A 22452-nucleotide genomic window follows, 5' to 3' on the forward strand; every position below is an offset into this window, starting at 1 on the left:
CACGCTGCAGCTCTGAGCTCACCAGCTAGGCTGTAACTGACACCATGATGTAGATTTGGACCGGGCCACCGTTCATTACGATATCGACGGGCAGAATGTCAGTGCTGCTGGCATGTTGCAAATACTGACACGATACTACCACCAGGCTCAAATCCTGGATCTCAGAATGGATGTACTGTGCAGTACAGTCTCTGCATCAATGGGTTATGTACTATTTTCTTATGCGCACATGTACTGTAGATCTAAACTGATCTGTCACTGTAGCATTCTCTCCGGACCTGGCACTGCCAAGAGGCCCACCGCAGAACAGGCAGGGGCTGATTTTTACTCCAACTGTCCAGTCCAAGTGTGGTCCTTCGCTCCTGTGCTGCACTGCATGTGCATAATGCTCGTACCTGCCACAGTGCATCATTTTTGTTGTCATTTCTGCGATGTTGTCAAGACTCATACATACCAATGACATGTTGCAGTATGGATCTACTGTGTATGTCTGATCCATGTACTTCAATGCACTGCCAATACCATGACTACTCTGCGAGGGCGATACGGCGATCGTCAGATTTACACATACCACTGTACAGATCAAGACACCGTTCGAAGTCAAGGAATTCAAAAATCACCAGTAGCGAACAGCTCCTCCACGCCAGACGCAAACAGAATCAGCTGTAGTCACGGACGAAAGCCATGGAGCGATAGTTCAGTCACGGGGCTCATGAAAGAATGCTGGATGGTGGATAGAAGGACATTCGGGAAAGCTAGATACTAGTCAGGAGAGTTTCTTCCACATGGTGCTGTTCGTTGGGGAGTGAGGCAAGAAGGTGTCCACACCCTCCATGTCAAAGTTCTGGGCCACTTCGGCAAGTGTCCATTGCTGTTGTTCCGGAGGGGAACGCACGAAAGAGTAAGGCAATCAGCGAAGACCATTCTGTGCCGCCCGAAGCCACCATGTCTTCGCGAAGGCAGCGCCAGGTTGCGAGTACGCGCAACCACCAGCAACTGACCGCCAACGTCGAGCGCCTCCAGGCGATGGCGCAGGTGAGGGCATCACATAATATTCATGAGCTACTCAAGCTCTAGCGCATAGCTCTTCAAGAGGCATTGTTACCTCATGCATATTGCTACTGTTGTGAACTCTTGGTCCACCTACAAAGCGTTCGCCGAAACTAGGATCCCTTTGGTCTTCCGCAGTCTTTGTGTCTTGATCCGAGGTTGAGTTGATCGACAGACCTCTATCAAGACCTCTATGTTTATATGTTTTGTCGAGTCAATCTTTTCAAGATGGAATGCAGTGGTTTGCTATCGCAATAACTGTCTTCTTTCAGCGATACACATGCCTAGCCCGCTTGTTTTTGTTCTGATAAACATTGGTTCCATAATGGAGAAGTAATAGTTGGAAGACAATTTTGGCTTTGCTCGGTCGTGCTCTTGCTGTTGTGTGGTAGATTCATCTCACTGACAAGGAGCAGTTACGACTATTCGGCGCAATCGCTCTGTACCGCAAGCAGCCTAATGTCGCGGCGTTGGTCGAGCAGCTCTCTCCCGTCTGCAACACGGTGGCCAAACGCGAGCTTCTCGCGCACGTCCGGACACTGCTGCCGGAGAGCGAGTATCAAGCGTTCGATAAGCTACTGGTCGTTCATCATCTCGTCCCGGGCTCGGGCTCGGCACCTTCCTCGAGGTCTTCTAGCGCTAGTAGCAGTGGCGGCGGTGGTGGTGGTGGTGGTGGTGGTGGTGGTGGTGGTGGTGGTGGTGGTGGTGGTGGTAGTGGGCGGCGTGGAGCAGAACGAGCAGCCAACGCACAGTTCCGACAACCAGGACCGCCGACCAGCCCACTGGCGCACACACCATCGACGAGCCAAGAACGGATACAACCCGTTGCTCAGCCCCGTCAGGCAGGGCAGAGGCGCGTGCCCAAGCTGAAACCGACGAAACTCCAGGTCCGGCCTGACGCTGATCTGGCGTTAGGCTTCGACATATGCGGCGGAAAGGAACATGGCCTGGGTATATTCGTGTCGCTGGTCGAGAAAGGTTCCGATGCGGAGCGCAATGGAATGGTGTCCGGGCAGATGGTGATGAAGGCAAACGGCGTCAGCTTTGAGAGCATCACTCACGAAGACGCAGTCAAGGTGGGTTGCAGTTGGTGGTCAAATCATTGGTCAAATCAATGAACACCCATAACACCACCATGACCAGGCACACACGTGTATTCTGTTATACTGCACTACACAGTCTACAGCTCAATGACACTCAGCTGATCATTTGTGACATACTACATTAAAAAAAAAGTAAGAATGGTCACAGTTTTGGACTCGAAAAGTCGAAATACAGAGGACAAGCTGAATCGATATGTGGTTATAGTCACAGTGTTAAAAAAGAGAGGACCAAAAGTTAACAAGATATCCGTTTGGTCCTCTCTTTAAAATTTTTTTGAATCCTTGGCTCTCCATCCGAGTTAAGTCACAGTATTATAATATGTATACGCTGTACATGGGACTATGCGTGTAATGTGTGTTACTGAGCTTGATGAAAGCTGGTAGGAGTGAATGTCGATATGCCTCGGTATTGTGGGCTAGTTGCTCATTCTGATACGCACGCAATATCCCCGGCTTTGCTAATCCGATGCGTAGGTTCTGACGACTGGCGCGACGGGCAAGGTGAAGAAGATCCGCCTGAACGTCCTCCAGCCCAACGAGTATCCGAGCGACCAGTACCCGCTGCTTCAGTACGTGTGGCTGGACGGCAATCGGCAGCCCACCGCCCCGCCACCGGAGTATCGCAGCGGAATAAACCTCCTGAAGCCGGTCATTGACGTGCCCAGTCAAGCAACGAAAAAGGTATACCTGTACTTGTATGCGAGCACCGGAAAGTACTGAATACAGTGGCGTTTCACAGCGGTATGCTGTACACCCTGCTCAATGACTTGTGTCCTTTTTAACGGAATGCCAACCATAGGGCAAATGGAGAACTTTTCAGCTTTGCATCCCCCTCCCCTAATCCAACCATCACAAGTCATCTACACAGCCACTTGAATACACGTTTGAACACAGGTGAGAAAGCAGAAACCCCTGTAGCCTCTGAATGCACCTTTTGTCTAAGTTATATGGTCGATCATGCCATGACGCATGAACCAGTGGAACCAGTATTCAATGGGTCCAGTGGTACTATGGCTTCACATGCAGTGTACTGATTAATGCAATGATCACACATGACTTGCTTGGCAGTGAAACAATGTTCCAGAATGACTAGTGGGTTAGGCATGGCTAGACCAGCTGAACCAATCTCATGCCTGTTAACAAAACACACTGGCTCAGCGGCGTCGACAGATGCATGGCCCTTATTTTATTTTTCATATGAGCTATATGCGTGCTGTATACCCTTACATTAGTAGTAACACAAGTTCTCTCGTGGGAAATCCTTTGATTATTTCAGCTGATGCTGTAAAGTATTCCATTCACCGTGTTCTGCAGGTCAGCATTGCAACCGATGGAAATGTGCCGCTGGGACTCAGTATTCGTGGCGGTGTCGAGCATGGCCTTGGCATATACGTCACGCACGTGGAGCTCAACTCACTCTCACACAACTATGGCCTTCTGGTAAGTTACACGCTTTACAGTACTGTGTCAGGTGCCGAAGAACTGGGGGGGGGGGGGGGGTCAACCTCGTGGCCTATGCCATTCTTATCAGCAAGTTTCATGTACTTTGGTCAATGCATGTTAGGTTCGGTAGACAAGAGACAAGTAGTTTATTAGTTCAAGTAGAATACACAAAGTAGAAAAAAAACTGAGAAGAAAAACTGAGAAGAAAAACTGAGAAGATGCAATCTGTAAACGACAGAGAAGACTCGCAAAAAGATAAGTGCGTGCACACACAGTAGAGCTAAAGTTGTGCGACATTACGTCCTAACAATCATAACAACGCACAGTCGAGTCACTGTGTAAACATTGGTGTATGCTGTGCTTGGTGAAATTCTAGCCTGTTCCTTTTTCGGCGCCCGACAGTACTGTGCGAGTACAGCGTGTTAACCGGTGTCTACATGCAGTGTTATTAGGAGCAAATACCGATCTCCAGTGTCATCAGGTCTATTCCCAGATCCTTACCACATGATTGAATATCGGGAGAGAGTGTACATGTAATAGGTGTATTTATGCTACGACCTGTACATACTCACTATTCGTATTTCCCGCTCGTTCCCCATGGCAATGAGAGCCACCCACTAGCTAACAAGATCACGCGGTGGTGGGGTTGGCAAATACATGGACACTGCTTGATGTTTAGAATTTGAAACCTACATGTACTTCACGCCCACACTATCTCTTCTGTACGTTAATCTCTTGGTGGGGCACGACGTTCGTACACGTGCGGTCCAGGAATGCTTGCCCCTGACAGCATACACTATGGCTGAGTTGCTGGTGGACATGCCTAACAGGAAGCTCTTGCTCTTGCTGTTGTGTTGCTGCTCTGTCCCAGGTTGGTGATCAGCTCTTGGACATCAACGGGCTAATTTGCAATACACTGAAGCATGACGAAGCGGCTGAAATCCTCCAGTAAGAGAAGTTCACATGCATCCTCCAATGCTAGGCACTGAAAAACAGTTTGTTCCTGATAGCATTCAGAACACATGCCCTTTTATTTTGCAGTGTACTGGGAAGGAATATTTCCATAACATATCTAGTAACATGTTGTCAAAGATTTTATTTGAGCAAAACCCTGGCATGGCAAGTGTGACTTGTGCAAGTAAAAGAGAAGACAGCTAACTGTACGTCCAGGGTATTGCTCAGCTTTCCTGGCACTATGGACTGTGCTAAGGTCACCACACTCTCAGTGTTCTCGTGGTAGACATTACAGCAGACGATGCTATTTCGCGTTGTAATACGTTGCAGTAGCCGAGCATGGCTGTGGCATCGATAGAGCGGGCTGAACGCTTAGCTATCATCGACAGCAAATTAAAATGTTCATCAAAGTAATATCAAGGACATCCCACACTCTTCCATGTCTATGAACAGGGCCAATGAGCTGTTGGTGATGACCGTACGGCCCATCAACAAGATCCCCATCCGTCCAATAACACCCCAGGACCAAACCAGTCCCAACTGGGCCCAGAGCAAGGCTGCCACGGACTTCCTGATGGGTCGACGTGCCTCGTCGGCATCCTCAGATCCAGGATCACGCCAACAAGCACCACACCAGCAACAGCAGTATCAGCAGCAACAGCAGTACCAGCAGCAACAGCAGTATCAGCAGCAACAGCACAGACAGGCGCCGACAGCAGCAGCAAGAGAGAATCACAGACCGGTGGCTGCACAAAGATCCAAGAGGCTGAGGTAAGCCGGGAGGAAGCCTCTTTGGTCATGTGACCTTGTTGCACTAGTCATGTGACCTTGTTGCACTAGTCATGTGACATAGGTACATGGTCATGTGATGTAGGTACATGGTCATGTGATACAGGTGCATGGTCATGTGGTATATATGCATGGTCATGTGGCATAGGTGCATGGTCATGTGATATAGGTACATGGTCATGTGATATACATGTAGACGCATGGTCATGTGATATAGGTACATCGATCATGTGATAATTTATAGGTACATCGGCCATGTGATTGAATCCTCTTTGGTCATGTGACAGCTAGCTGCATTGGTCATGTGGTGACAGTGGTGTAGATGCATGTGTCACGTGACTATTCATACGACATCTGCTGTCAGTCCTTGAAAAGAGGAAAATGGTTTCTCCTGCCCACCAACGCAGACTAGTGTGAACGCAGTGCGGATAACTGCCATGGTGACTCGCACAGCAGGTTTCTGTAAGGGAGCATCTCATAAGTTCGCACTTTTTTTGTAAACGTAACGCATTTCGAATAGACTTTACCCCCCCCCCCCCCCCTACCTCCCCCCTCTATTTGAAAGTCTTATCGCACATTTTCCGTGTGGATCTAATACATGTACATGTATAATTATGTACTGTGCATGTCCATGCCATGCATGTCCATGCACATGTATGCACATGAATGTCAAAGTGAATGGCATACAGTACTGCATCTAAGTACTGAGTACAAGAAATGACATGTACAAGCACATAAACAGAGTTCCCCCACAACCACTGTGTACTGTAAAAGCTGGCCAGGTACACAGTTTGATGATGCTGATGTGACACTTGACACCTCTGAGTAGCCTGTATGCATGCAGTGCAAGGCTGATCTCCAAACACAGGCACATACTGTGACATAGCTCTACACCTAAACACGCTCATTTTGCTGAAGCGATCTAGCACATGCACTGCATGCACAGTATGTACACATCCAGGAAATGTGCGAACTGTCATTTTTCTATTCGAAAAGGGCGTTACCCCCCTACCCCCGTTTCGAAATGCGTTACGTTTAGAAAAAAAATGCGAACCTATGAGATGCTCCCTAAGGGAGTGCCATTGTTCACACCTCCATTGCTCGCTAAAACTGGCTGGGAACATGAGACGTGAACACCACGTGACCTGAGTTTCTGCCATCAGTGGACCCCACAGTAAGGGTATTCACAGGTGCAGACTCTCAGGATTTTATTAACAGTGCGTGTGATATTTGGCGACGTCTTTTCCTGCTCAACAGCCGCACGAGCACGGGCACGGCATCTTCACAGGACTCGTTTGACGATCGGCGAACTCCATCGCCAATGGTGGATTCTCAGATGGCCGCTGCGGCGCCCAACTATGACCCGGAGCCGACCATATCTCAGGCAGTGGCGCTGGGTCCACGATCGACCACGCCAGCGTATCTTGTGGATTTGCAAGAGCAAGAATCCACATGTGAGTATACACAATGGATATACTTATGATGTCATAATGTATTGGACTATGACATCATTGCTGTGTTTGCCTTAGCTGAAATGGTATTGGGTGGTAACGGGTCTTCGGAATGCCACAGAGCACGATTTAGCTCAACTGCTGCCCACTACATATTTGCAACGACTATAGTGGGTGCGCTTCCCAGCCATGCAAGTCCCCGTTGATAGCTTCATCCTATGCCTATGGTGAGCAACGTTGCCCTCATCTGTATTGCGGGGTCGATGTGGACAATGTCATGTTCTTCCACGTATGTGACTTGTATGTACACACACATATACACACATGCACATACACGCCCTTCATTAACATGTATGGGGTATGTTTTCTTCACCCAGTGCAACGCAACTCGCTCCGTGATCCGGCACGTAAGAATAGCGAGCATCGCAACTCCTACCGCAATTCGGGCAGCTTTGAAGATACCGACATGCCGTCACCTCTCTCTGAACAACTGGTAAGCAAAGACTCTGCAACACCCTGTAACATACTTCCTCCGCGTCATCGAAATTGTCGCAGTTTGACTACTGACTTGTCACTTGTTACTGACAACTCCATAAGCTAAGCCATTCAAAACTTATTACACAATATGATAGTCTGAAGACTAGAGTAACGTTCCAGGACAGTTGGACTAAGAGTTTTCATGCAGAGATGAAGTCCTCGTCGTCGCTGATGTCAATGGACGCAAAAAATATCGTTCCGAAATATTTCAAGGAAGGTTGAAAGTTGGTCGCGCCTCATCTCAAACGCTTTGACTTTCTCCACAAGACAAGAGCTGCTATGCTTGTCGGCTGCTAGCTCTGGATGATTTCTACTTCACCACCAACGAAGCCTAGTCTCAATACACGATCGTTGCGAGGTCGGTTGATTACCGTCCGCGGAATCACCTCGATCTTGAAATGAACTTTTTTTAGCCGTGGCATGCCTATTTATTTTAGCTGTGTGGTCACAGCTCATGCAGGTAAGTGTACTATCACTAGTACAGTATCAGGTCCAGCGCGCCCTTTTTTCAGCATCACTGGTACGGCACCTGCGCGTGCATCACTAGCACTACGTGTAGAGTCTACACGGCTCTTGCGCTTGCAGGTACACAATCATGTACATGAGTGTCTCAGCCAGAGCGACAAATTTTATCGCTGTTGCAGGCATTTAGTTTGCTGACCCCTCGATGTTTCTCAAAGCGCTGCCACTTGTTCAACGAGGTCATTCTCACCCCAGCTAAGGTAAAACAGTGATGAGGCTTGAGTGAATGGCCATAAGCACGAGAAATGTGCAGGCTGCAACGCCTGACTGATCTCAGCGAGTCGAAATTACCATCGCAGCGACATCAGCGAAGAAATTGCGTCTAGTTCAAAAATTCCAGCTTCCAATAACAGAAAATAGAACTTTGCCGTCACCCTATACTGATGACTATCGCCTATGTCCGATTCCTTGCCTCTGGTACGAGTGCTTGTGAGTAAATACCCCGTTTTATATCAAAAGTCAAACTGCGACAATTTCGATGACGCGGAGGAAGTACAAGGTTATACAAGGTTGTATAGTTCAGTAGCTCAGTGGCGTCGGACACAGTCGGTCACTACGGTATTGATCGTACCACTCTTTGCCCCAGGTACACTGTGAATAAATAACATGCACTGATCTGGGCTCTAAATTTCCAAAAATGTCAGCTCAGCCACCCCGGCTCCTCCATGAGTAACTTGTACTGCAGATGGCTGACCGTACCACACTAGAATACCTTCCGATGCTCCTGTAGCTGGTGTTGATCGACTGGATGTAGCCAAAATGTACCTCCAATCCTGCCGCCATCCACAGACACACCAGCGGGTGGGAGAGCAGGTGTTGGGCTGGGGAAAAAGAGGCTGATCTAGACTGGCACCAAGGCTACAGCACCTCCACCACTGTTCATCGCTTACCGCCATAACATGTAACAACACAGTCTTACAGATTGTCCGACTTACCCCCCCCCCCCCCCCCCCCAGTTCAAGTCGAAGATACAGTGGCAGGAAAATGCAAGGTCACGTGTCAAGCAATCAAATTTACTCCAGTTCATCATCTTCTCTTTTACAATCTAAATACCACCTATATCTGTAATGAAAATCTTATGTTGTGCTAGCTTCAGCTTCACTCTGATATGCATACTTACATTCGAGAGTTTGTGTTTCCTTGCACCTGTCACAGGAGGCAGGCAATGTGGCAAACGAGCCTGCCCCACTGCAGAGGGAGCCTGCGCAGCAAACTGTCCAGTTGGCACAGCCCGGGCTTCTAGCCAGTCAGCGGAAGGCTCAGCAGGCACAGGCGTCACCCAAAGTGGCCCCGTCCCGCGTCGGCCCTAACAAACTGGGTCCAGCGGCAGCCCGTGCAATGATTGAGAAGAATGCAGGTTAGTCTTACGGATAGTTTGTACGGTTCTGGGCAGAGAAATCCAACCTCATGGATACACGCTCAAATGAGCGGAGGCTGAGTGGTGTTTTTGGTGCCTCTATATGACTTGTTCACGCAATACACCTTGGGTATTTACAAGATGGGCGATGGCTTGTGTTATGCTTTCTGCAGCGTTGGTTCTAAGCAGTGAAGATCTGCTCACGCTCAACTACTACCTGGATCAGTACGTCGAGCGTAATCTCAGCATCAAGCAAATGGTCATGGCTCTCAGCACATTGCTTGATACCAGAGAAAAGGTATATTCATGCGGGGGATTTTCACTGCAACTGAACTGGTCTTCGTATTGATGTTCGGCTTTGGGCCACTGGTGATGCATGTGATCGATTTTTCTCCAGCCACTTCTGTTCTGAACTTGGTGTAGCTGATGTACAAAGGTACCACTGCTCAGCATGCCTGTGTACATGTTGGTCCATGCAACATTCAGATGTGTGCAATGCAGCGTGGAAACAATCAGCGCCACAGCCCGATTCACCTTAAAATACGATCCGTGTGTGTATGTGTGTGTGTGTGTGTGTGTGTGTGTGTGTGTTCGTGCGCACGCTTTGTGGTATGTTCGTGCAGAAGCATCTCCTGCAACAGATCCGAGCGGTGGTCGGGCAGCGTGACACCGATCGCTACGAGGAGTTGATCTTGCCATATTTGGAAGAAATAAAAGAGGTACGCGTGCATCAGCGCAACAGTCTTTAATTAGGAGGGTGGTGGTGGTGGGGGGGGGGGGGGGATGAAAGTGATCTATTCGATGGACACCATGCATGATGTCATGGTGATGTCACCCCTACACATTTTCTGGACAAGAAAATCCCGGGTGCTCTGCAGATCTAAGATCAGAGCCAGTGAGACACCCATGTTGTCCTACACGTTTGCACATGCCTCCTTGCACACACTTCACCCGATGATTCTGCGACACCCATTCTACTAGCACTACTGTGGCTCCTGTCATGACTAGACTGAGCTGTTCAAAGTGCCCAATGATGCTGGGTGGAGTTGTCATGGACCAATGTCATGCAACACATGTGAGATACCGGTACAGAACCACGAGGACAATCAAGGCTTGTTTGCTGCTACTTCAAGTTTCATGCTCTCGCAATCATCAGGCAACATGAGGATGGGGTGCCGACCATGCCGGTATATATATATGCCATGAGAGGGTGGGTCTTATAGCGCTGTATGACAAGCTGTGTGAGAATGCGGGGCTGTATAGGTTTCAGGGCTAGAGGTGGCCAGCGGTGTTATTTTAGGCAAGAGGCTGTGTGCAAAGTGCGTGGGTGTTGGATGTGGCTGTGAGATACCAGTATAAATTTCTAACAAAAACTCTGGAGGCGAGTGTTAGATTGTTCCGACTGTGACAGGACCGTGACCCATCAAACAAACTGAATCTTGCAGATTTTTGCTATGGTGGAACCTTTAATGTAATTGAAACCATTTCCCTTTAACAACTTCCAGGAGAGCAAACCGAAGTCGAAGCCGCCTCCGCCGAGCCGAAAGGATAGCCTGGTGGATTATGCGCCGTTCAATGCATCCTCGTTCGGTCACAATGCCTACGTGAGCGGATCGGAGAGTGAAGAGGAGCCCGGCGGTGGGGGTGACCGTCGATCTGACACTATGGACAGTATGATGGTGAACCCGGGCGGAATGAACACACCACGATCAAGCACCATGAATAGTGACGTGGTAAGTCCTTATTAGTGTGTGTGTGTGTGTGTGTGTGTGTGTGTGTGTGTGTGTGTGTGTGTGTGTGTGTGTGTGTGTGTGTGTGTGTGTGTGTGTGTGTGTTGATAATTTTCTAACTGTTAGCTGCTGTGCTTCTCTCCTTGTGCGGGTGCTGGTGTTGCTCAAGTACCGGGCAGGCTTAATGTGGGTATTGGTCGTGGTGCCATTGCTTGTTGTTCTTGGCTTCTGCTGTTACTGTGGGTGCTGGCATTGCTGCTAATGTCATTGGATTTGGTTGTGTAGAATTGTTTATGCTGCTTGTGGTCATATTTTTCTCTCCTTGGAGCATGTTTGCCTGGAGAGAATGGCAAGCTATAGGTCCTTGGCACCTCTCCCCTTGCTTTTCTAGCCAGCTTCTGAGCATGTGCCAGCAAACATGTTTGATTATCCACAATGATCTGGACGAACTGATCTGACAAAGAGCTCGCAAAAGATATTTGGTCCTTGTCATGCAGATAAGTTATGATTGAGGTTACTACCCTCTCTCTTTAGCAGCCACCGCCCTGTTCTTGTGTGTGTGTGTGTGTGTGTGTGTGTGTGTGTGTGTGTGTGTGTGTGTGTGTGTGTGTGTGTGTGTGTGTGTGTGTGTGTGTGTGTGTGTGTGTGTGTGTGTGTGTGTGTGTGTGTGTGTGTGTGTGTGTGTGTGTGTGTGTGTGTGTGTGTGTGTGTGTGTGTGTGTGTGTGTGTGTGTGTGTGTGTGTGTGTGTGTGTGTGTGTGTGTGTGTGTGTGTGTGTGTGTGTGTGTGTGTGTGTGTGTGTGTGTGTGTGTGTGTGTGTGTGTGTGTGTGTGTGTGTGTGTGTGTGTGTGTGTGTGTGTGTGTGTGTGTGTGTGTGTGTGTGTGTGTGTGTGTGTGTGTGTGTGTGTGTGTGTGTGTGTGTGTGTGTGTGTGTGTGTGTGTGTGTGTGTGTGTGTGTGTGTGTGTGTGTGTGTGTGTGTGTGTGTGTGTGTGTGTGTGTGTGTGTGTGTGTGTGTGTGTGTGTGTGTGTGTGTGTGTGTGTGTGTGTGTGTGTGTGTGTGTGTGTGTGTGTGTGTGTGTGTGTGTGTGTGTGTGTGTGTGTGTGTGTGTGTGTGTGTGTGTGTGTGTGTGTGTGTGTGTGTGTGTGTGTGTGTGTGTGTGTGTGTGTGTGTGTGTGTGTGTGTGTGTGTGTGTGTGTGTGTGTGTGTGTGTGTGTGTGTGTGTGTGTGTGTGTGTGTGTGTGTGTGTGTGTGTGTGTGTGTGTGTGTGTGTGTGTGTGTGTGTGTGTGTGTGTGTGTGTGTGTGTGTGTGTGTGTGTGTGTGTGTGTGTGTGTGTGTGTGTGTGTGTGTGTGTGTGTGTGTGTGTGTGTGTGTGTGTGTGTGTGTGTGTGTGTGTGTGTGTGTGTGTGTGTGTGTGTGTGTGTGTGTGTGTGTGTGTGTGTGTGTGTGTGTGTGTGTGTGTGTGTGTGTGTGTGTGTGTGTGTGTGTGTGTGTGTGTGTGTGTGTGTGTGTGTGTGTGTGTGTGTGTGTGTGTGTGTGTGTGTGTGTGTGTGTGTGTGTGTGTGTGTGTGTGTGTGTGTGTGTGTGTGTGTGTGTGTGTGTGTGTGTGTGTGTGTGTGTGTGTGTGTGTGTGTGTGTGTGTGTGTGTGTGTGTGTGTGTGTGTGTGTGTGTGTGTGTGTGTGTGTGTGTGTGTGTGTGTGTGTGTGTGTGTGTGTGTGTGTGTGTGTGTGTGTGTGTGTGTGTGTGTGTGTGTGTGTGTGTGTGTGTGTGTGTGTGTGTGTGTGTGTGTGTGTGTGTGTGTGTGTGTGTGTGTGTGTGTGTGTGTGTGTGTGTGTGTGTGTGTGTGTGTGTGTGTGTGTGTGTGTGTGTGTGTGTGTGTGTGTGTGTGTGTGTGTGTGTGTGTGTGTGTGTGTGTGTGTGTGTGTGTGTGTGTGTGTGTGTGTGTGTGTGTGTGTGTGTGTGTGTGTGTGTGTGTGTGTGTGTGTGTGTGTGTGTGTGTGTGTGTGTGTGTGTGGGTAGACATTCTCAACACCGGCAAGCAGCCTGCAACCGACGCAGGGAAGGAAGGCTCAAGAAGTCATGAAGGTAATGCCTGTGACCAGTTTCTCTCTTTTGTCTACGGTGACAGCAGGGGGCTGGTGCACAAGACATGAGTCACCCTACACGTAGCGCTCATATAGGAATGAAGACATTATCAAATACAGGCGATGGAGGTGACCATTACGATTTTCATTGGCCATTAACGCGGCACAATTTTTCATTTCCAACACACAGAGCAACCAGTCCATTGCAGTCTCCATCGACACAGTCAATGCAGTGCTGATGGTGGAAATACTTCTGCTGATCTTGTAGACTGATGAGGTGCATGCATGTTTCTTTTGAATCTGTGGATACCTAGACGCTGCAGGAGCGAGAGGAAACTGAGCCAAGTACAAGCAAAAAGGAGGACAGCACACCGCTGGGGGGGGGGGGGGGGGGGGGGGGGGGGGGGGGGGGGGTGGGGGGGGGGGGGGGGGGGGGGGGGGGGGTCAATGGAATGGGAGGAACTCAGGTATCTTCACTCAGTCTGTGTTTTATTTTTTTATTTTTTACAAAGACCACTTAAATGCCAAACATGAGATGCAGCTAGGGGAACCACGCACAACCTGAAGCGTGGCGGTGGTGGTGAGGTTTAGGGAGCTCCGCCGACCTAGGGTCTCGACTTCATGGCCACCTAGACGCACCTGTGTACTTGTGCTGCTCCACACTAGAGTGCATGATCACCATTCATCTTGTCTGTTTAGCCTACGGTGATAAACTCAAAGCATATATCTGCCAGTAGTGACTGGACTTGGCCATCCTCGTCGGAGATCCACTCTTGGCATTGACAATTCACGCCTACATGCAACAAAAGGGGTCCACCCACGACATACTGCACTTCGCTGTGGGCAGAGTGGATCCAATTTAACCCAGAGCCTTCGTCATTTGTCGTTATTTATTGACTTCAAGGCTCTTCCTTCGTCATGTCACATGTTGCATGGATGATTGACATTTTCAAGTGAAGTTGTCCAGGAAATTAACTATGCATGGGACTTAGGTCATGTGACATTGTCCAGTAACATGAGCTATGCATTAAGGTCATGTGACATTGTCCAGTAACATGGGCTATGCATTAAGGTCATGTGACATTGTCCAGTAACATGAGCTATGCATTAAGGTCATGTGACATTGTCCAGTAACATGAACTATGCATAAAGGTCATGTGACCATTGACCAAGGACCAACCTCTTGACACTATAACCCCTAGATATGCTGTCCGCAGATTGAGTAACCCCTAAATATATAACCTTACTTCGGTGCATGACTTTTGTTTGGTATTGTCTGGATTCCAGCTGAGGGTGTACGAAGAAGAGTTTGGCCACGAGAGCCCCATGCCGGACCGTAAGAAGATGCCGGCGAAGATCAGATCAGTGGACGACGGTGACGAGCCGACGACCATCCCGATCAGCCGTGGCATATCGGCTGACATCCTGGCCTCCGCCAAGCTGAAGCCAACCAGCGTTAACGAGGAACGGGTCTCGCCGGTGGCCGACATGGTGCCCAAGGAGAACCAAGCGGCCATGATGCTCGCCGAGACGCTGGTGTCCAGGAGGAATAAGATCAATCCTGGAAGCATGTAAGTCTGGAGTTGCTCCCTATTAGCATTACTTACATATGCTATGAAATTGAATTGAACAAAAAATTTTAAAAATAGGTTGGAAAGGTGCTTCTGTCTAAGCTTAGGTGTAAGCTAGTGCAGGACACCATTGATCATGAGGTGACGGTTCGTGGGGAATTCGCTGCTCTCAGTTATCTATGGCAGTCGTTAGAGACCTAGCGAGGTCGTTGGGAATGGGACATGTGTACATAGAGTGCATTGTATATTTAACCCGATGTATAGCTTTGTGCTGCATGGCTACTGCCTGGGGTGTGACCACAGCATTGGTGCATTGCAGCCAGTCTTCAGACTGGTCCATATGCCGTATTATCTCTAATATAAGCACGGCCCTTTATTTTTTCAATGTACCTCCGCCCCGTGCTATTAATGGAGACGTTCCTTTATTGGAGACTGTTCCATTATTATTTCAACCTCATTTCAGAGGCATGTTGCCATGCCAAATTCATGTCAGACACACACATTTCAGGGTTTTTTTGCCGGTACAGATAATGAATGTACACAGTGTGCTTATAATGGAGACTGAGAACGTTATTTTTTGAATACCGCCCCAAGGTGTTCTATTATTGGAGACGTGCTATTATTGGAGACTGTGCATATATTACAGATAATACGGTACCCACATTACTGTCCTCATTACACTGCCAGTCTTCCGACAGGCCTACACCCCAGGGGCGTAGCAGCCAGTCCGGCCGGATAACTTTTTTCCGCCCGATCGCCCGAAAGTGCCCAGAATGCAGGATTTTGCACCCTCATTTAAAAATTTTCACATAGAATACCCCTGGACCCCCCCCCCCCCAACCAGACCCCCTCCAACGGCGGGGCTACACGCCTGCACCCCACTACAGTACTCAGTACTGATCGGATTGGTCAGTTACAGTTACAGTGATTATGGTGAAGAAACCGGAAAAAGACAAAATGTTACGAGTTATGACAAACTGTCCACCAACGTAACCAGATCTTATACCGTCATCATAATATTATATTGGCTCACCATCCGAGTTCAGTTACAGTGATCATGACATTTTACTGCACGTACCCATTGTAGTGAATAGATCTCTCCTGCATGAACTCTACCTACTCCGGCCGTCCTCTCTTGATGTGTCGCTTGCGAGCCTCAAGTTATGAAGTTTTATTTTTTATTATTCATATTCATATTTCTCTAGGGCAGTCCCCACAGACCTATGGTCTCCTTACGGGGTACCCTAGTTTTACTCTCACTTACGCGGTTTTGTCTTTTCTCTTTGTGTTCTATGTATGCTGCCATGTACAGTCGACGGGTCGTTGTAAGGTAAGCAGCTCTGACCAGTCAGGGACAATTTAGCTAAAGCCTACCGTAATTCCGCGCATATAAGCCTATGGGCCTATATCCGGATATAAGCCCACCTCCGTTTATAAGCCCATGGGCTAATAAACAGACACAAATGCAACTCAAGTGTCAAGTAGAATTTTTCACAAAATGGACTCTTCCTACCATGGTACAGCAGGTCAGTGCAGTTTACCAGTAGAGTATGGTAGACTGACCATGAGCACGGACTTCTACTTTTTCATGAACCTTCAAAATTCGAATATTGGCCCATTGGCTAAAAAACGAACATGTTTTGATGATATTTTATCCCCAAACTGCATTGTTTCACATAAGCCCATGGGCTTATATGCGCGGAATTACGGTAACCTGGACAAGCTTGGGATGCGGGGAAGTAAAGCCTATGGAATTGAATCTGAGCCACCCTGCCACCATCTAAAATTTCAATTTGTTTCTTATCCCACACGACAAGGAGAGGAGGAAGTCCAATGAAACATAGCTTCATATTTCACATAATCCTGTCTCCTTGCTGGGTGACAAAGCCCTGGGGCATTGAACATTCTTCAAGCACCAGAGCACCCCACTGCATAATGCTCCTATTTTGGTTGAGTTGCACGGTGCAAGGACTGACATACCGTAGTCAACGTTGATGCAATGTATACTATGGTGCAGACACAGCAAAATATCATATTACAATACTGCTTCAAGAAGTACATATACATTCGTGACATATTTCAGATCATCAGCACAGAAGTTGCTGGTGACATCTCATATGCCATGCTTTAGTGCCATTACTGTAGAACGGGTCATTTCAGCGACGTAAAAACCCTAGCGAATTTAGCGATCGACTCATTTTCGCTAAAGTTTCAAGTCGCTAATCCGTTGAGACATTAGTAGTGCACTGGTGATCCGTGAGTAAAATCGCTGCAAATCGCTAAAATAAAACGTCGCTAACCGGATGGCAATGGGAAAACGCTAAAATTAATAGTCGCTGAAATTACCGGTTCTACAGTACTCTATACATGTATACATGTATAACTTAATGTGAGTACACTCATGATAATTATTATGAGCAGCAGAAAACAAGTCCCTCTATCCATCTCACATCACCAACATACTGGGCCAATTTTGAAGGGATATGGTCAGAATGGCCTCATCGAGTTTACCAGCGATGTCTGTACTACTTGTGCCAATTTGTCTTCCTTGAACTTAAATCTCTTTTCAACTGGTTTGGTGAATGCAATCGTTCTGCAGACATGGTATGCCACGCTCATTGTCCATGGAATCATCCACCAGCGTACAGCCGGATGGAGAGGGATCAGACGAAGACGACACAAACGATTCCCGTCAGAGACGAGGCTCTCGCACCTCGCAAAGTGGCCAGCGGAAGGTCTCAATGGAGGACAGCGTACCGCAGACCATTGTAGAGGAGGACGATTCGCCTCCGCATAGCCCCAAGGCAACTTCGAGAGTCTCAAATGTTTCTAATCCGGGTCGGGCATCGGTACGTCTCGTTCTCTAATCCTTTCGATCCTTCCCTGTACATTGACAATTATCCAAACCGTCCATATTCCATGATCAAGCTATCCCAGGGGTCTTACAGTTGGCTGTGTCTGATAGTCCTAGAATTTGATATTGGGTCGTCACGGAAGTTTTTTGTCTTCCCTGAAACGAACATCATTCAATTGGGGGGGGGGGGGGGGGGGGGGGCAAGCCAAAATCGCAAGTCAACCGACACTGGACATATGCATGTACATGTACTTGGTACCATGATCCATGCGATTTTCGTCGACCAGCATAGCAAGCTGCGTTCATTTCAGAGGGAGAGAAGGGGTCCGAGTACGCACATACCTCCTGTGCAACATGCAGGCTAGGCTACGCACCTGATCACTGTCAGCGTTGTTCTCTGTGTGTGGATGTGCCGGATCTGTGCAGCCAGTCGCCGAAGAAGCCAAGACAGCTGACCGGCGCCCACCTCCCTCACCAAGCACGGCTGTCAGGGCAATCATGAACTCCGCCTCGCGTCACCAGCATGTAAGGACCAGGGCTTACTGTGTTCGAAGGAACACTGACTTCTGTAGGCTTCATCGATGGATTCTGTATGGCATTTGTTGTGCATAAAATGCCAGCAGAGTTTCGTGAAAATCTTGATCGACTCCAGCATTGTCCAATCAACAACATTGAATGATTATTATCATTTCTAGTCACGCGGCTATGCACATATTGCTCCCGGGGGATATATTTGGGATTCACTTCTGCGTTTTCCAACGGTCTTCGTGCAGAACGGGGCACGGCACAAGCGAGGTCACACGCATGTACGGTATTCTCATAACTGTTAGGCGTAGAACTTTTCTTGAGACAGTGCTATGCTGAGCTGAGCTGAATTACAAGTCATTGATACCGGCTTCATGTGAAGCATCGGGGGGGGGGGGGGGGGGGGGGGATATTCAGTTGCATGCTAAAGTGATGTGTGATCTTGCCCTGCATTCTACTGTCTTTGGATAGATACAAGCTTCACCCAAGATGCCGAGGAGGGTGGATGTCGGGTCTTCCTCGCCTAAGCTAAACCCAGTGCAGAAACCGCAGACGCTCGCGCCGTCACCGGTGCCACTGCCGAGGTCTGCATCGCGTCAGAGTAGCCTGAATGTGGAGGCATCATCACCAACAGGCAGTCCAAAGGTGGGCGAGAGAAGCCCGAGCCCCAAGCCCCGTGCCTCGCTGCTAATCGAGGACAGTGAGAAGAGGCGAGATTCACTCGACGACTCCCTGGATGAGGTTGCGCATGCGCCGCCCAGCAAGTTTGCTGACGATCCAGCCGACAAGGACGAGCAAGAAGGGTTGAAGGTGGAATTGCCTTCCACGCCCCCAGTGTTCACGCCTCCACAATCTCCCGCACAACAGCAATCGCACAGAGAGATGGACCAAGGCCCGACACCCCAGGAGCATGGCACACAACCAACCAACGATCAGCATCAAGATGAATCGGAAAGCGAAGAGGAAGAGAAGCCCGGATTGCCGGAAGCAGACAACAAAGACGACCACACCACACAAGCCGTCGATGTCCAGCACTTGGAAACGGATGCAGGTGACCTGTATGCACTCCCGGATAGGTCGCAAGTGTCGGCCGAGACTACACTACGCGACGCTGCGCCACGTCGCAACGGGCTGGAGCAGAACGTTGCCATGGTACCGCCTAGTACACGTCCGGGTAAAACCTATGCTGGTTACACGGGCCTGTTTGGTGACATCAAGACCATTCTGGTGGAGAAGAACGGACTCAAGCTGGGCATTGCTGTCACTGGCGGCGCCAACACCAAACAGAGAGCTGTGCGCATTAAGGAAATTGTGGTAAGTCTCTCAGATGTTCAAACCAATGTGAGACAATTGCGCAGTCTCTCCGGAGGCGTGGGTTCGAATCCCACCGCTGCCACCAATGTAGTAGCTGGCCCTCGGAGACAATTTCACACACTCAAACAAAGCACTCAATTTGTGGTTTCACGAATACTCGTTAGGACAGAATTATTAGTTACACACTCGGCAAGTAAAGATAAGAAGTGAAAAGAGCACAAGAAAAGAACAATGCAAGAAGACAAAAAACGCGGCGAACGGCAGCCATGTTTTTAGGTCATCAACCAATCAGTAATTTATATAAACCGGTTGCCGACGAAATTCTAGAATATTCCAGAGCTGTGAACTGTGATTGGTTAATTATGCTAATATTCTAGAACAATAACACTAGCAGCAGTCATACGGGTAAATACGGGTTTAGCCATACACGACTCATACATTACTCATGAGCGACTCACGGAAAGGGTAATAACATGCAGATATAAAATACGCAAGGAGAGAAAAAATGTAACTAACTGCCCATCTTGGGGTTTGAACCTAGGAATCTGTATCAACACAAGCTCTACAAATAAATACTCTTTTACTGCGAAAAATATACTTTCTATTAATATGCAACTCCTACACATCTTGTTTCGTAGCCTTTGGCCTACATGTAGGGTAAACTGAGCTGCGTGTGAGAGTGTCAACCATCCCCATTGCTCATGGATAGTTGTTTGAGCTATGTGCCAACCCAGCATGGCAGCATATGTGTGTGTGTGTGTGTGTGTGTGTGTGTGTGTGTGTGTGTGTGTGTGTGTGTGTGTGTGTGTGTGTGTGTGTGTGTGTGTGTGTGTCATGCACATGCACTAACAATGCCTGTCCTGTGTTCAATGCGTGCCGACTGCAGCCTGGCGGAGCGGCAGCCAAGTGCCAGGCCCTGCGCCCACTGATGCAGATCCTGTCGGTGGACGGGCAGTCCCTGAAGGGACTTCCCCATCAACAGGCCGTGATGATGGTCAAGCATTGCTATGACTCATCAAAGCTACGTCTGGAACTCGGCATTCATATTGATCAGGATGTGGAGGGTGCTCCCTTCGAGTAAGCAGTTTGTTACTTACCAATGCCGCCACATAGTTCCTGCACTTGGAAACGGCCATGTGGCGTGTATGTGTGTGTGTGTGTGTGTGTGTGTGTGTGTGTGCGTGCATGTGTGGGTGTGTGTGTGTGTGTGTGTGTGCGTGCGTGCATGTGTGGGTGTGTGTGTGCAATTGTCAGGTAGCGCTGAGTCTGCGTACCGCTTACTCTTCCCCGCCCTTGCATCTTCTGTCACTTGCCTCCGCGCAAATAGGAACGACAGCATGCGTGCAATGATTTGAGATCTGTGCAGTACGAGTACACTGTTTCCTGTGTCTTTGACTCCTAATAGTAATACCATGCCCGTGCCGGTGCCGCCGGCATGGATCACACACACTGTACTGAACGTTAGTGGGCTGTTAGTTGCTGGACTGAGCTGATAAATCATGGTCAGTGTATATTGCTAGTGCACTGACTGCTGACAGGGTATTCAATGTATTGGCAGTCAATTTGCTTCCGCTAGATCACTTTCCGTATTTCTTTTCCGGTCGGACTGCTGGCTGTTCCGGGCTTGCAGCGTTGCTGCCATATTTTTGAGTTCTAGTCGATTTTGCCATGCACGCATCCGGGCCATCAGCCATGCCAGTGGGGCAGCTTACCCACTCTCTGGGAGCTGCATGTCCTTGCGTATCTTTCGACCGCGGCCGCTTACACGTGGCTGGGGCTTTGTCGCACGTATTTTGTAACTTCTGTTTGTTTGCTCCTGCACAATCCCTCACTCAGTGTACATAGTGGCGATACACAGCGGCGACAATAAAATTATTTTAATCACATCCGTGTGTTTGATTGTTTTAAAAGTTTTCAGTACATTGAACCTGGGAGTCATAAACTGAGCCACCTTTTACGGCTCCCTGCACTGAACGGTAGACCGTCATGGATAGTTGTGGGCATGCATGTAGATCTACACCTGGTCACCATGGTCACCATGGTCACCATGGTGACCATGAAGGATATACTAGTGTACATAATCATTGTTGACCAGTGCCAGGCAGGCCGGCTGCAGCCTGGCAGGGGTTAGGTTACTGCTGGACTGCATGGCCATAATGGCATGCGTTGTATGCACAATGGGTGGTGTGGTGTAGCACAAGACTTACAAAGTTACGCCCACTAACTGTTACTTACCCTACTAAAGAAGTAGGAAGCTGTAGATCTGCATGGCACTGTAGACCATGGACGTACCATGGTAGACCTGCTACCAGGAAGTCATACCTGGTTTGGGTAACGACTCCCTGCCTGAGGCTGAGTGCTGGCGACTGACTGCGACTCCTGCTGCCTGCGGATAGGATCTGTGGTCGTGAGTCGTGTAAGATCTACTGACTCAAACTGCCTGCATGCACAGATTGACAGAAAGAAGTAGTTGTGCTAGCGCAACACCACTGGACATGCTAAGCAGCTAGCTGTCCGGAAACTAATATGGAGTTACATTCCCTTGCCTCGGCTTGGTTGAGCGCTCTTTCCGGTTATTGTCCTATATGTCCTAGTACATAACTACTTACTATACTAGTAGTAGTTATCTGCCCCAGTACCTTCATGCTTTCTGACGTTTGTCGCTCATTAGGCTTCGATCGGCTCGGCCTGGAGCTAGCTCTGAGCTCCGCTATCGAAATCTAACAAGATGGAAACAGCTAGCTGTCTAGAGATTGTCTGATTGAGCACAGTCAACTTCGCTTATAACGACATTCGGCGGGCATCAAAAAAGTGTCCTTATTTATTCGCGAAGTGTCGTTATACCCGAAGTCTCATTATGTATTACAGTTGGAAGGGACTTTGCTCTGAGCATGGAAATGCTGTCGTTATTCGCGAATTGTCGTTATATCCGCAGTCGTTATTAGCGAAGTTGACTGTAGACTCCAAGTACATGACTGTACTAGTACTTAGTAGTAGATTTTACTCTTGTGTTTGTGGGAAGTCCATGACCACCCACCACGCCCTCACGTGCCCGACCGGCGGCTATCCGTCGGCTCCCCACAACGAGCTTCGGGCCGGACCTCCTGGCGGGCGAACTGCAGGAGGTACTGCCCGATGTGGAGATTGAGCCACGTTTGCTACCACTAC

General features: G+C 48.8%; 1 protein-coding gene across 1 annotated transcript; it reads left to right on the top strand.

Moving 5' to 3' along the window:
* Positions 1 to 666: 666 nt before the first annotated feature.
* LOC135823086 (nucleolar protein dao-5-like) lies at positions 667 to 21170 on the top strand. The gene is made up of 21 exons (XM_065335915.1): positions 667 to 1035; positions 1443 to 2126; positions 2628 to 2834; positions 3468 to 3593; positions 4468 to 4544; positions 5004 to 5321; positions 6597 to 6793; positions 7168 to 7283; positions 9005 to 9206; positions 9380 to 9504; positions 9830 to 9925; positions 10712 to 10939; positions 12956 to 13021; positions 13335 to 13396; positions 13463 to 13487; positions 14308 to 14591; positions 15904 to 15921; positions 17191 to 17440; positions 17872 to 17970; positions 18442 to 19284; positions 20171 to 21170. The coding sequence occupies exons 1-21, from the start codon at positions 946 to 948 to the stop codon at positions 20363 to 20365; spliced, it is 4308 nt and encodes a 1435-aa protein (XP_065191987.1). The 5' UTR covers positions 667 to 945; the 3' UTR covers positions 20366 to 21170.
* The last annotated feature ends 1282 nt before the right edge of the window (positions 21171 to 22452 follow it).

This window comes from Sycon ciliatum, chromosome 8 (genome assembly GCF_964019385.1).
Source record: "Sycon ciliatum chromosome 8, ocSycCili1.1, whole genome shotgun sequence".
NCBI lineage: Eukaryota > Metazoa > Porifera > Calcarea > Leucosolenida > Sycettidae > Sycon > Sycon ciliatum.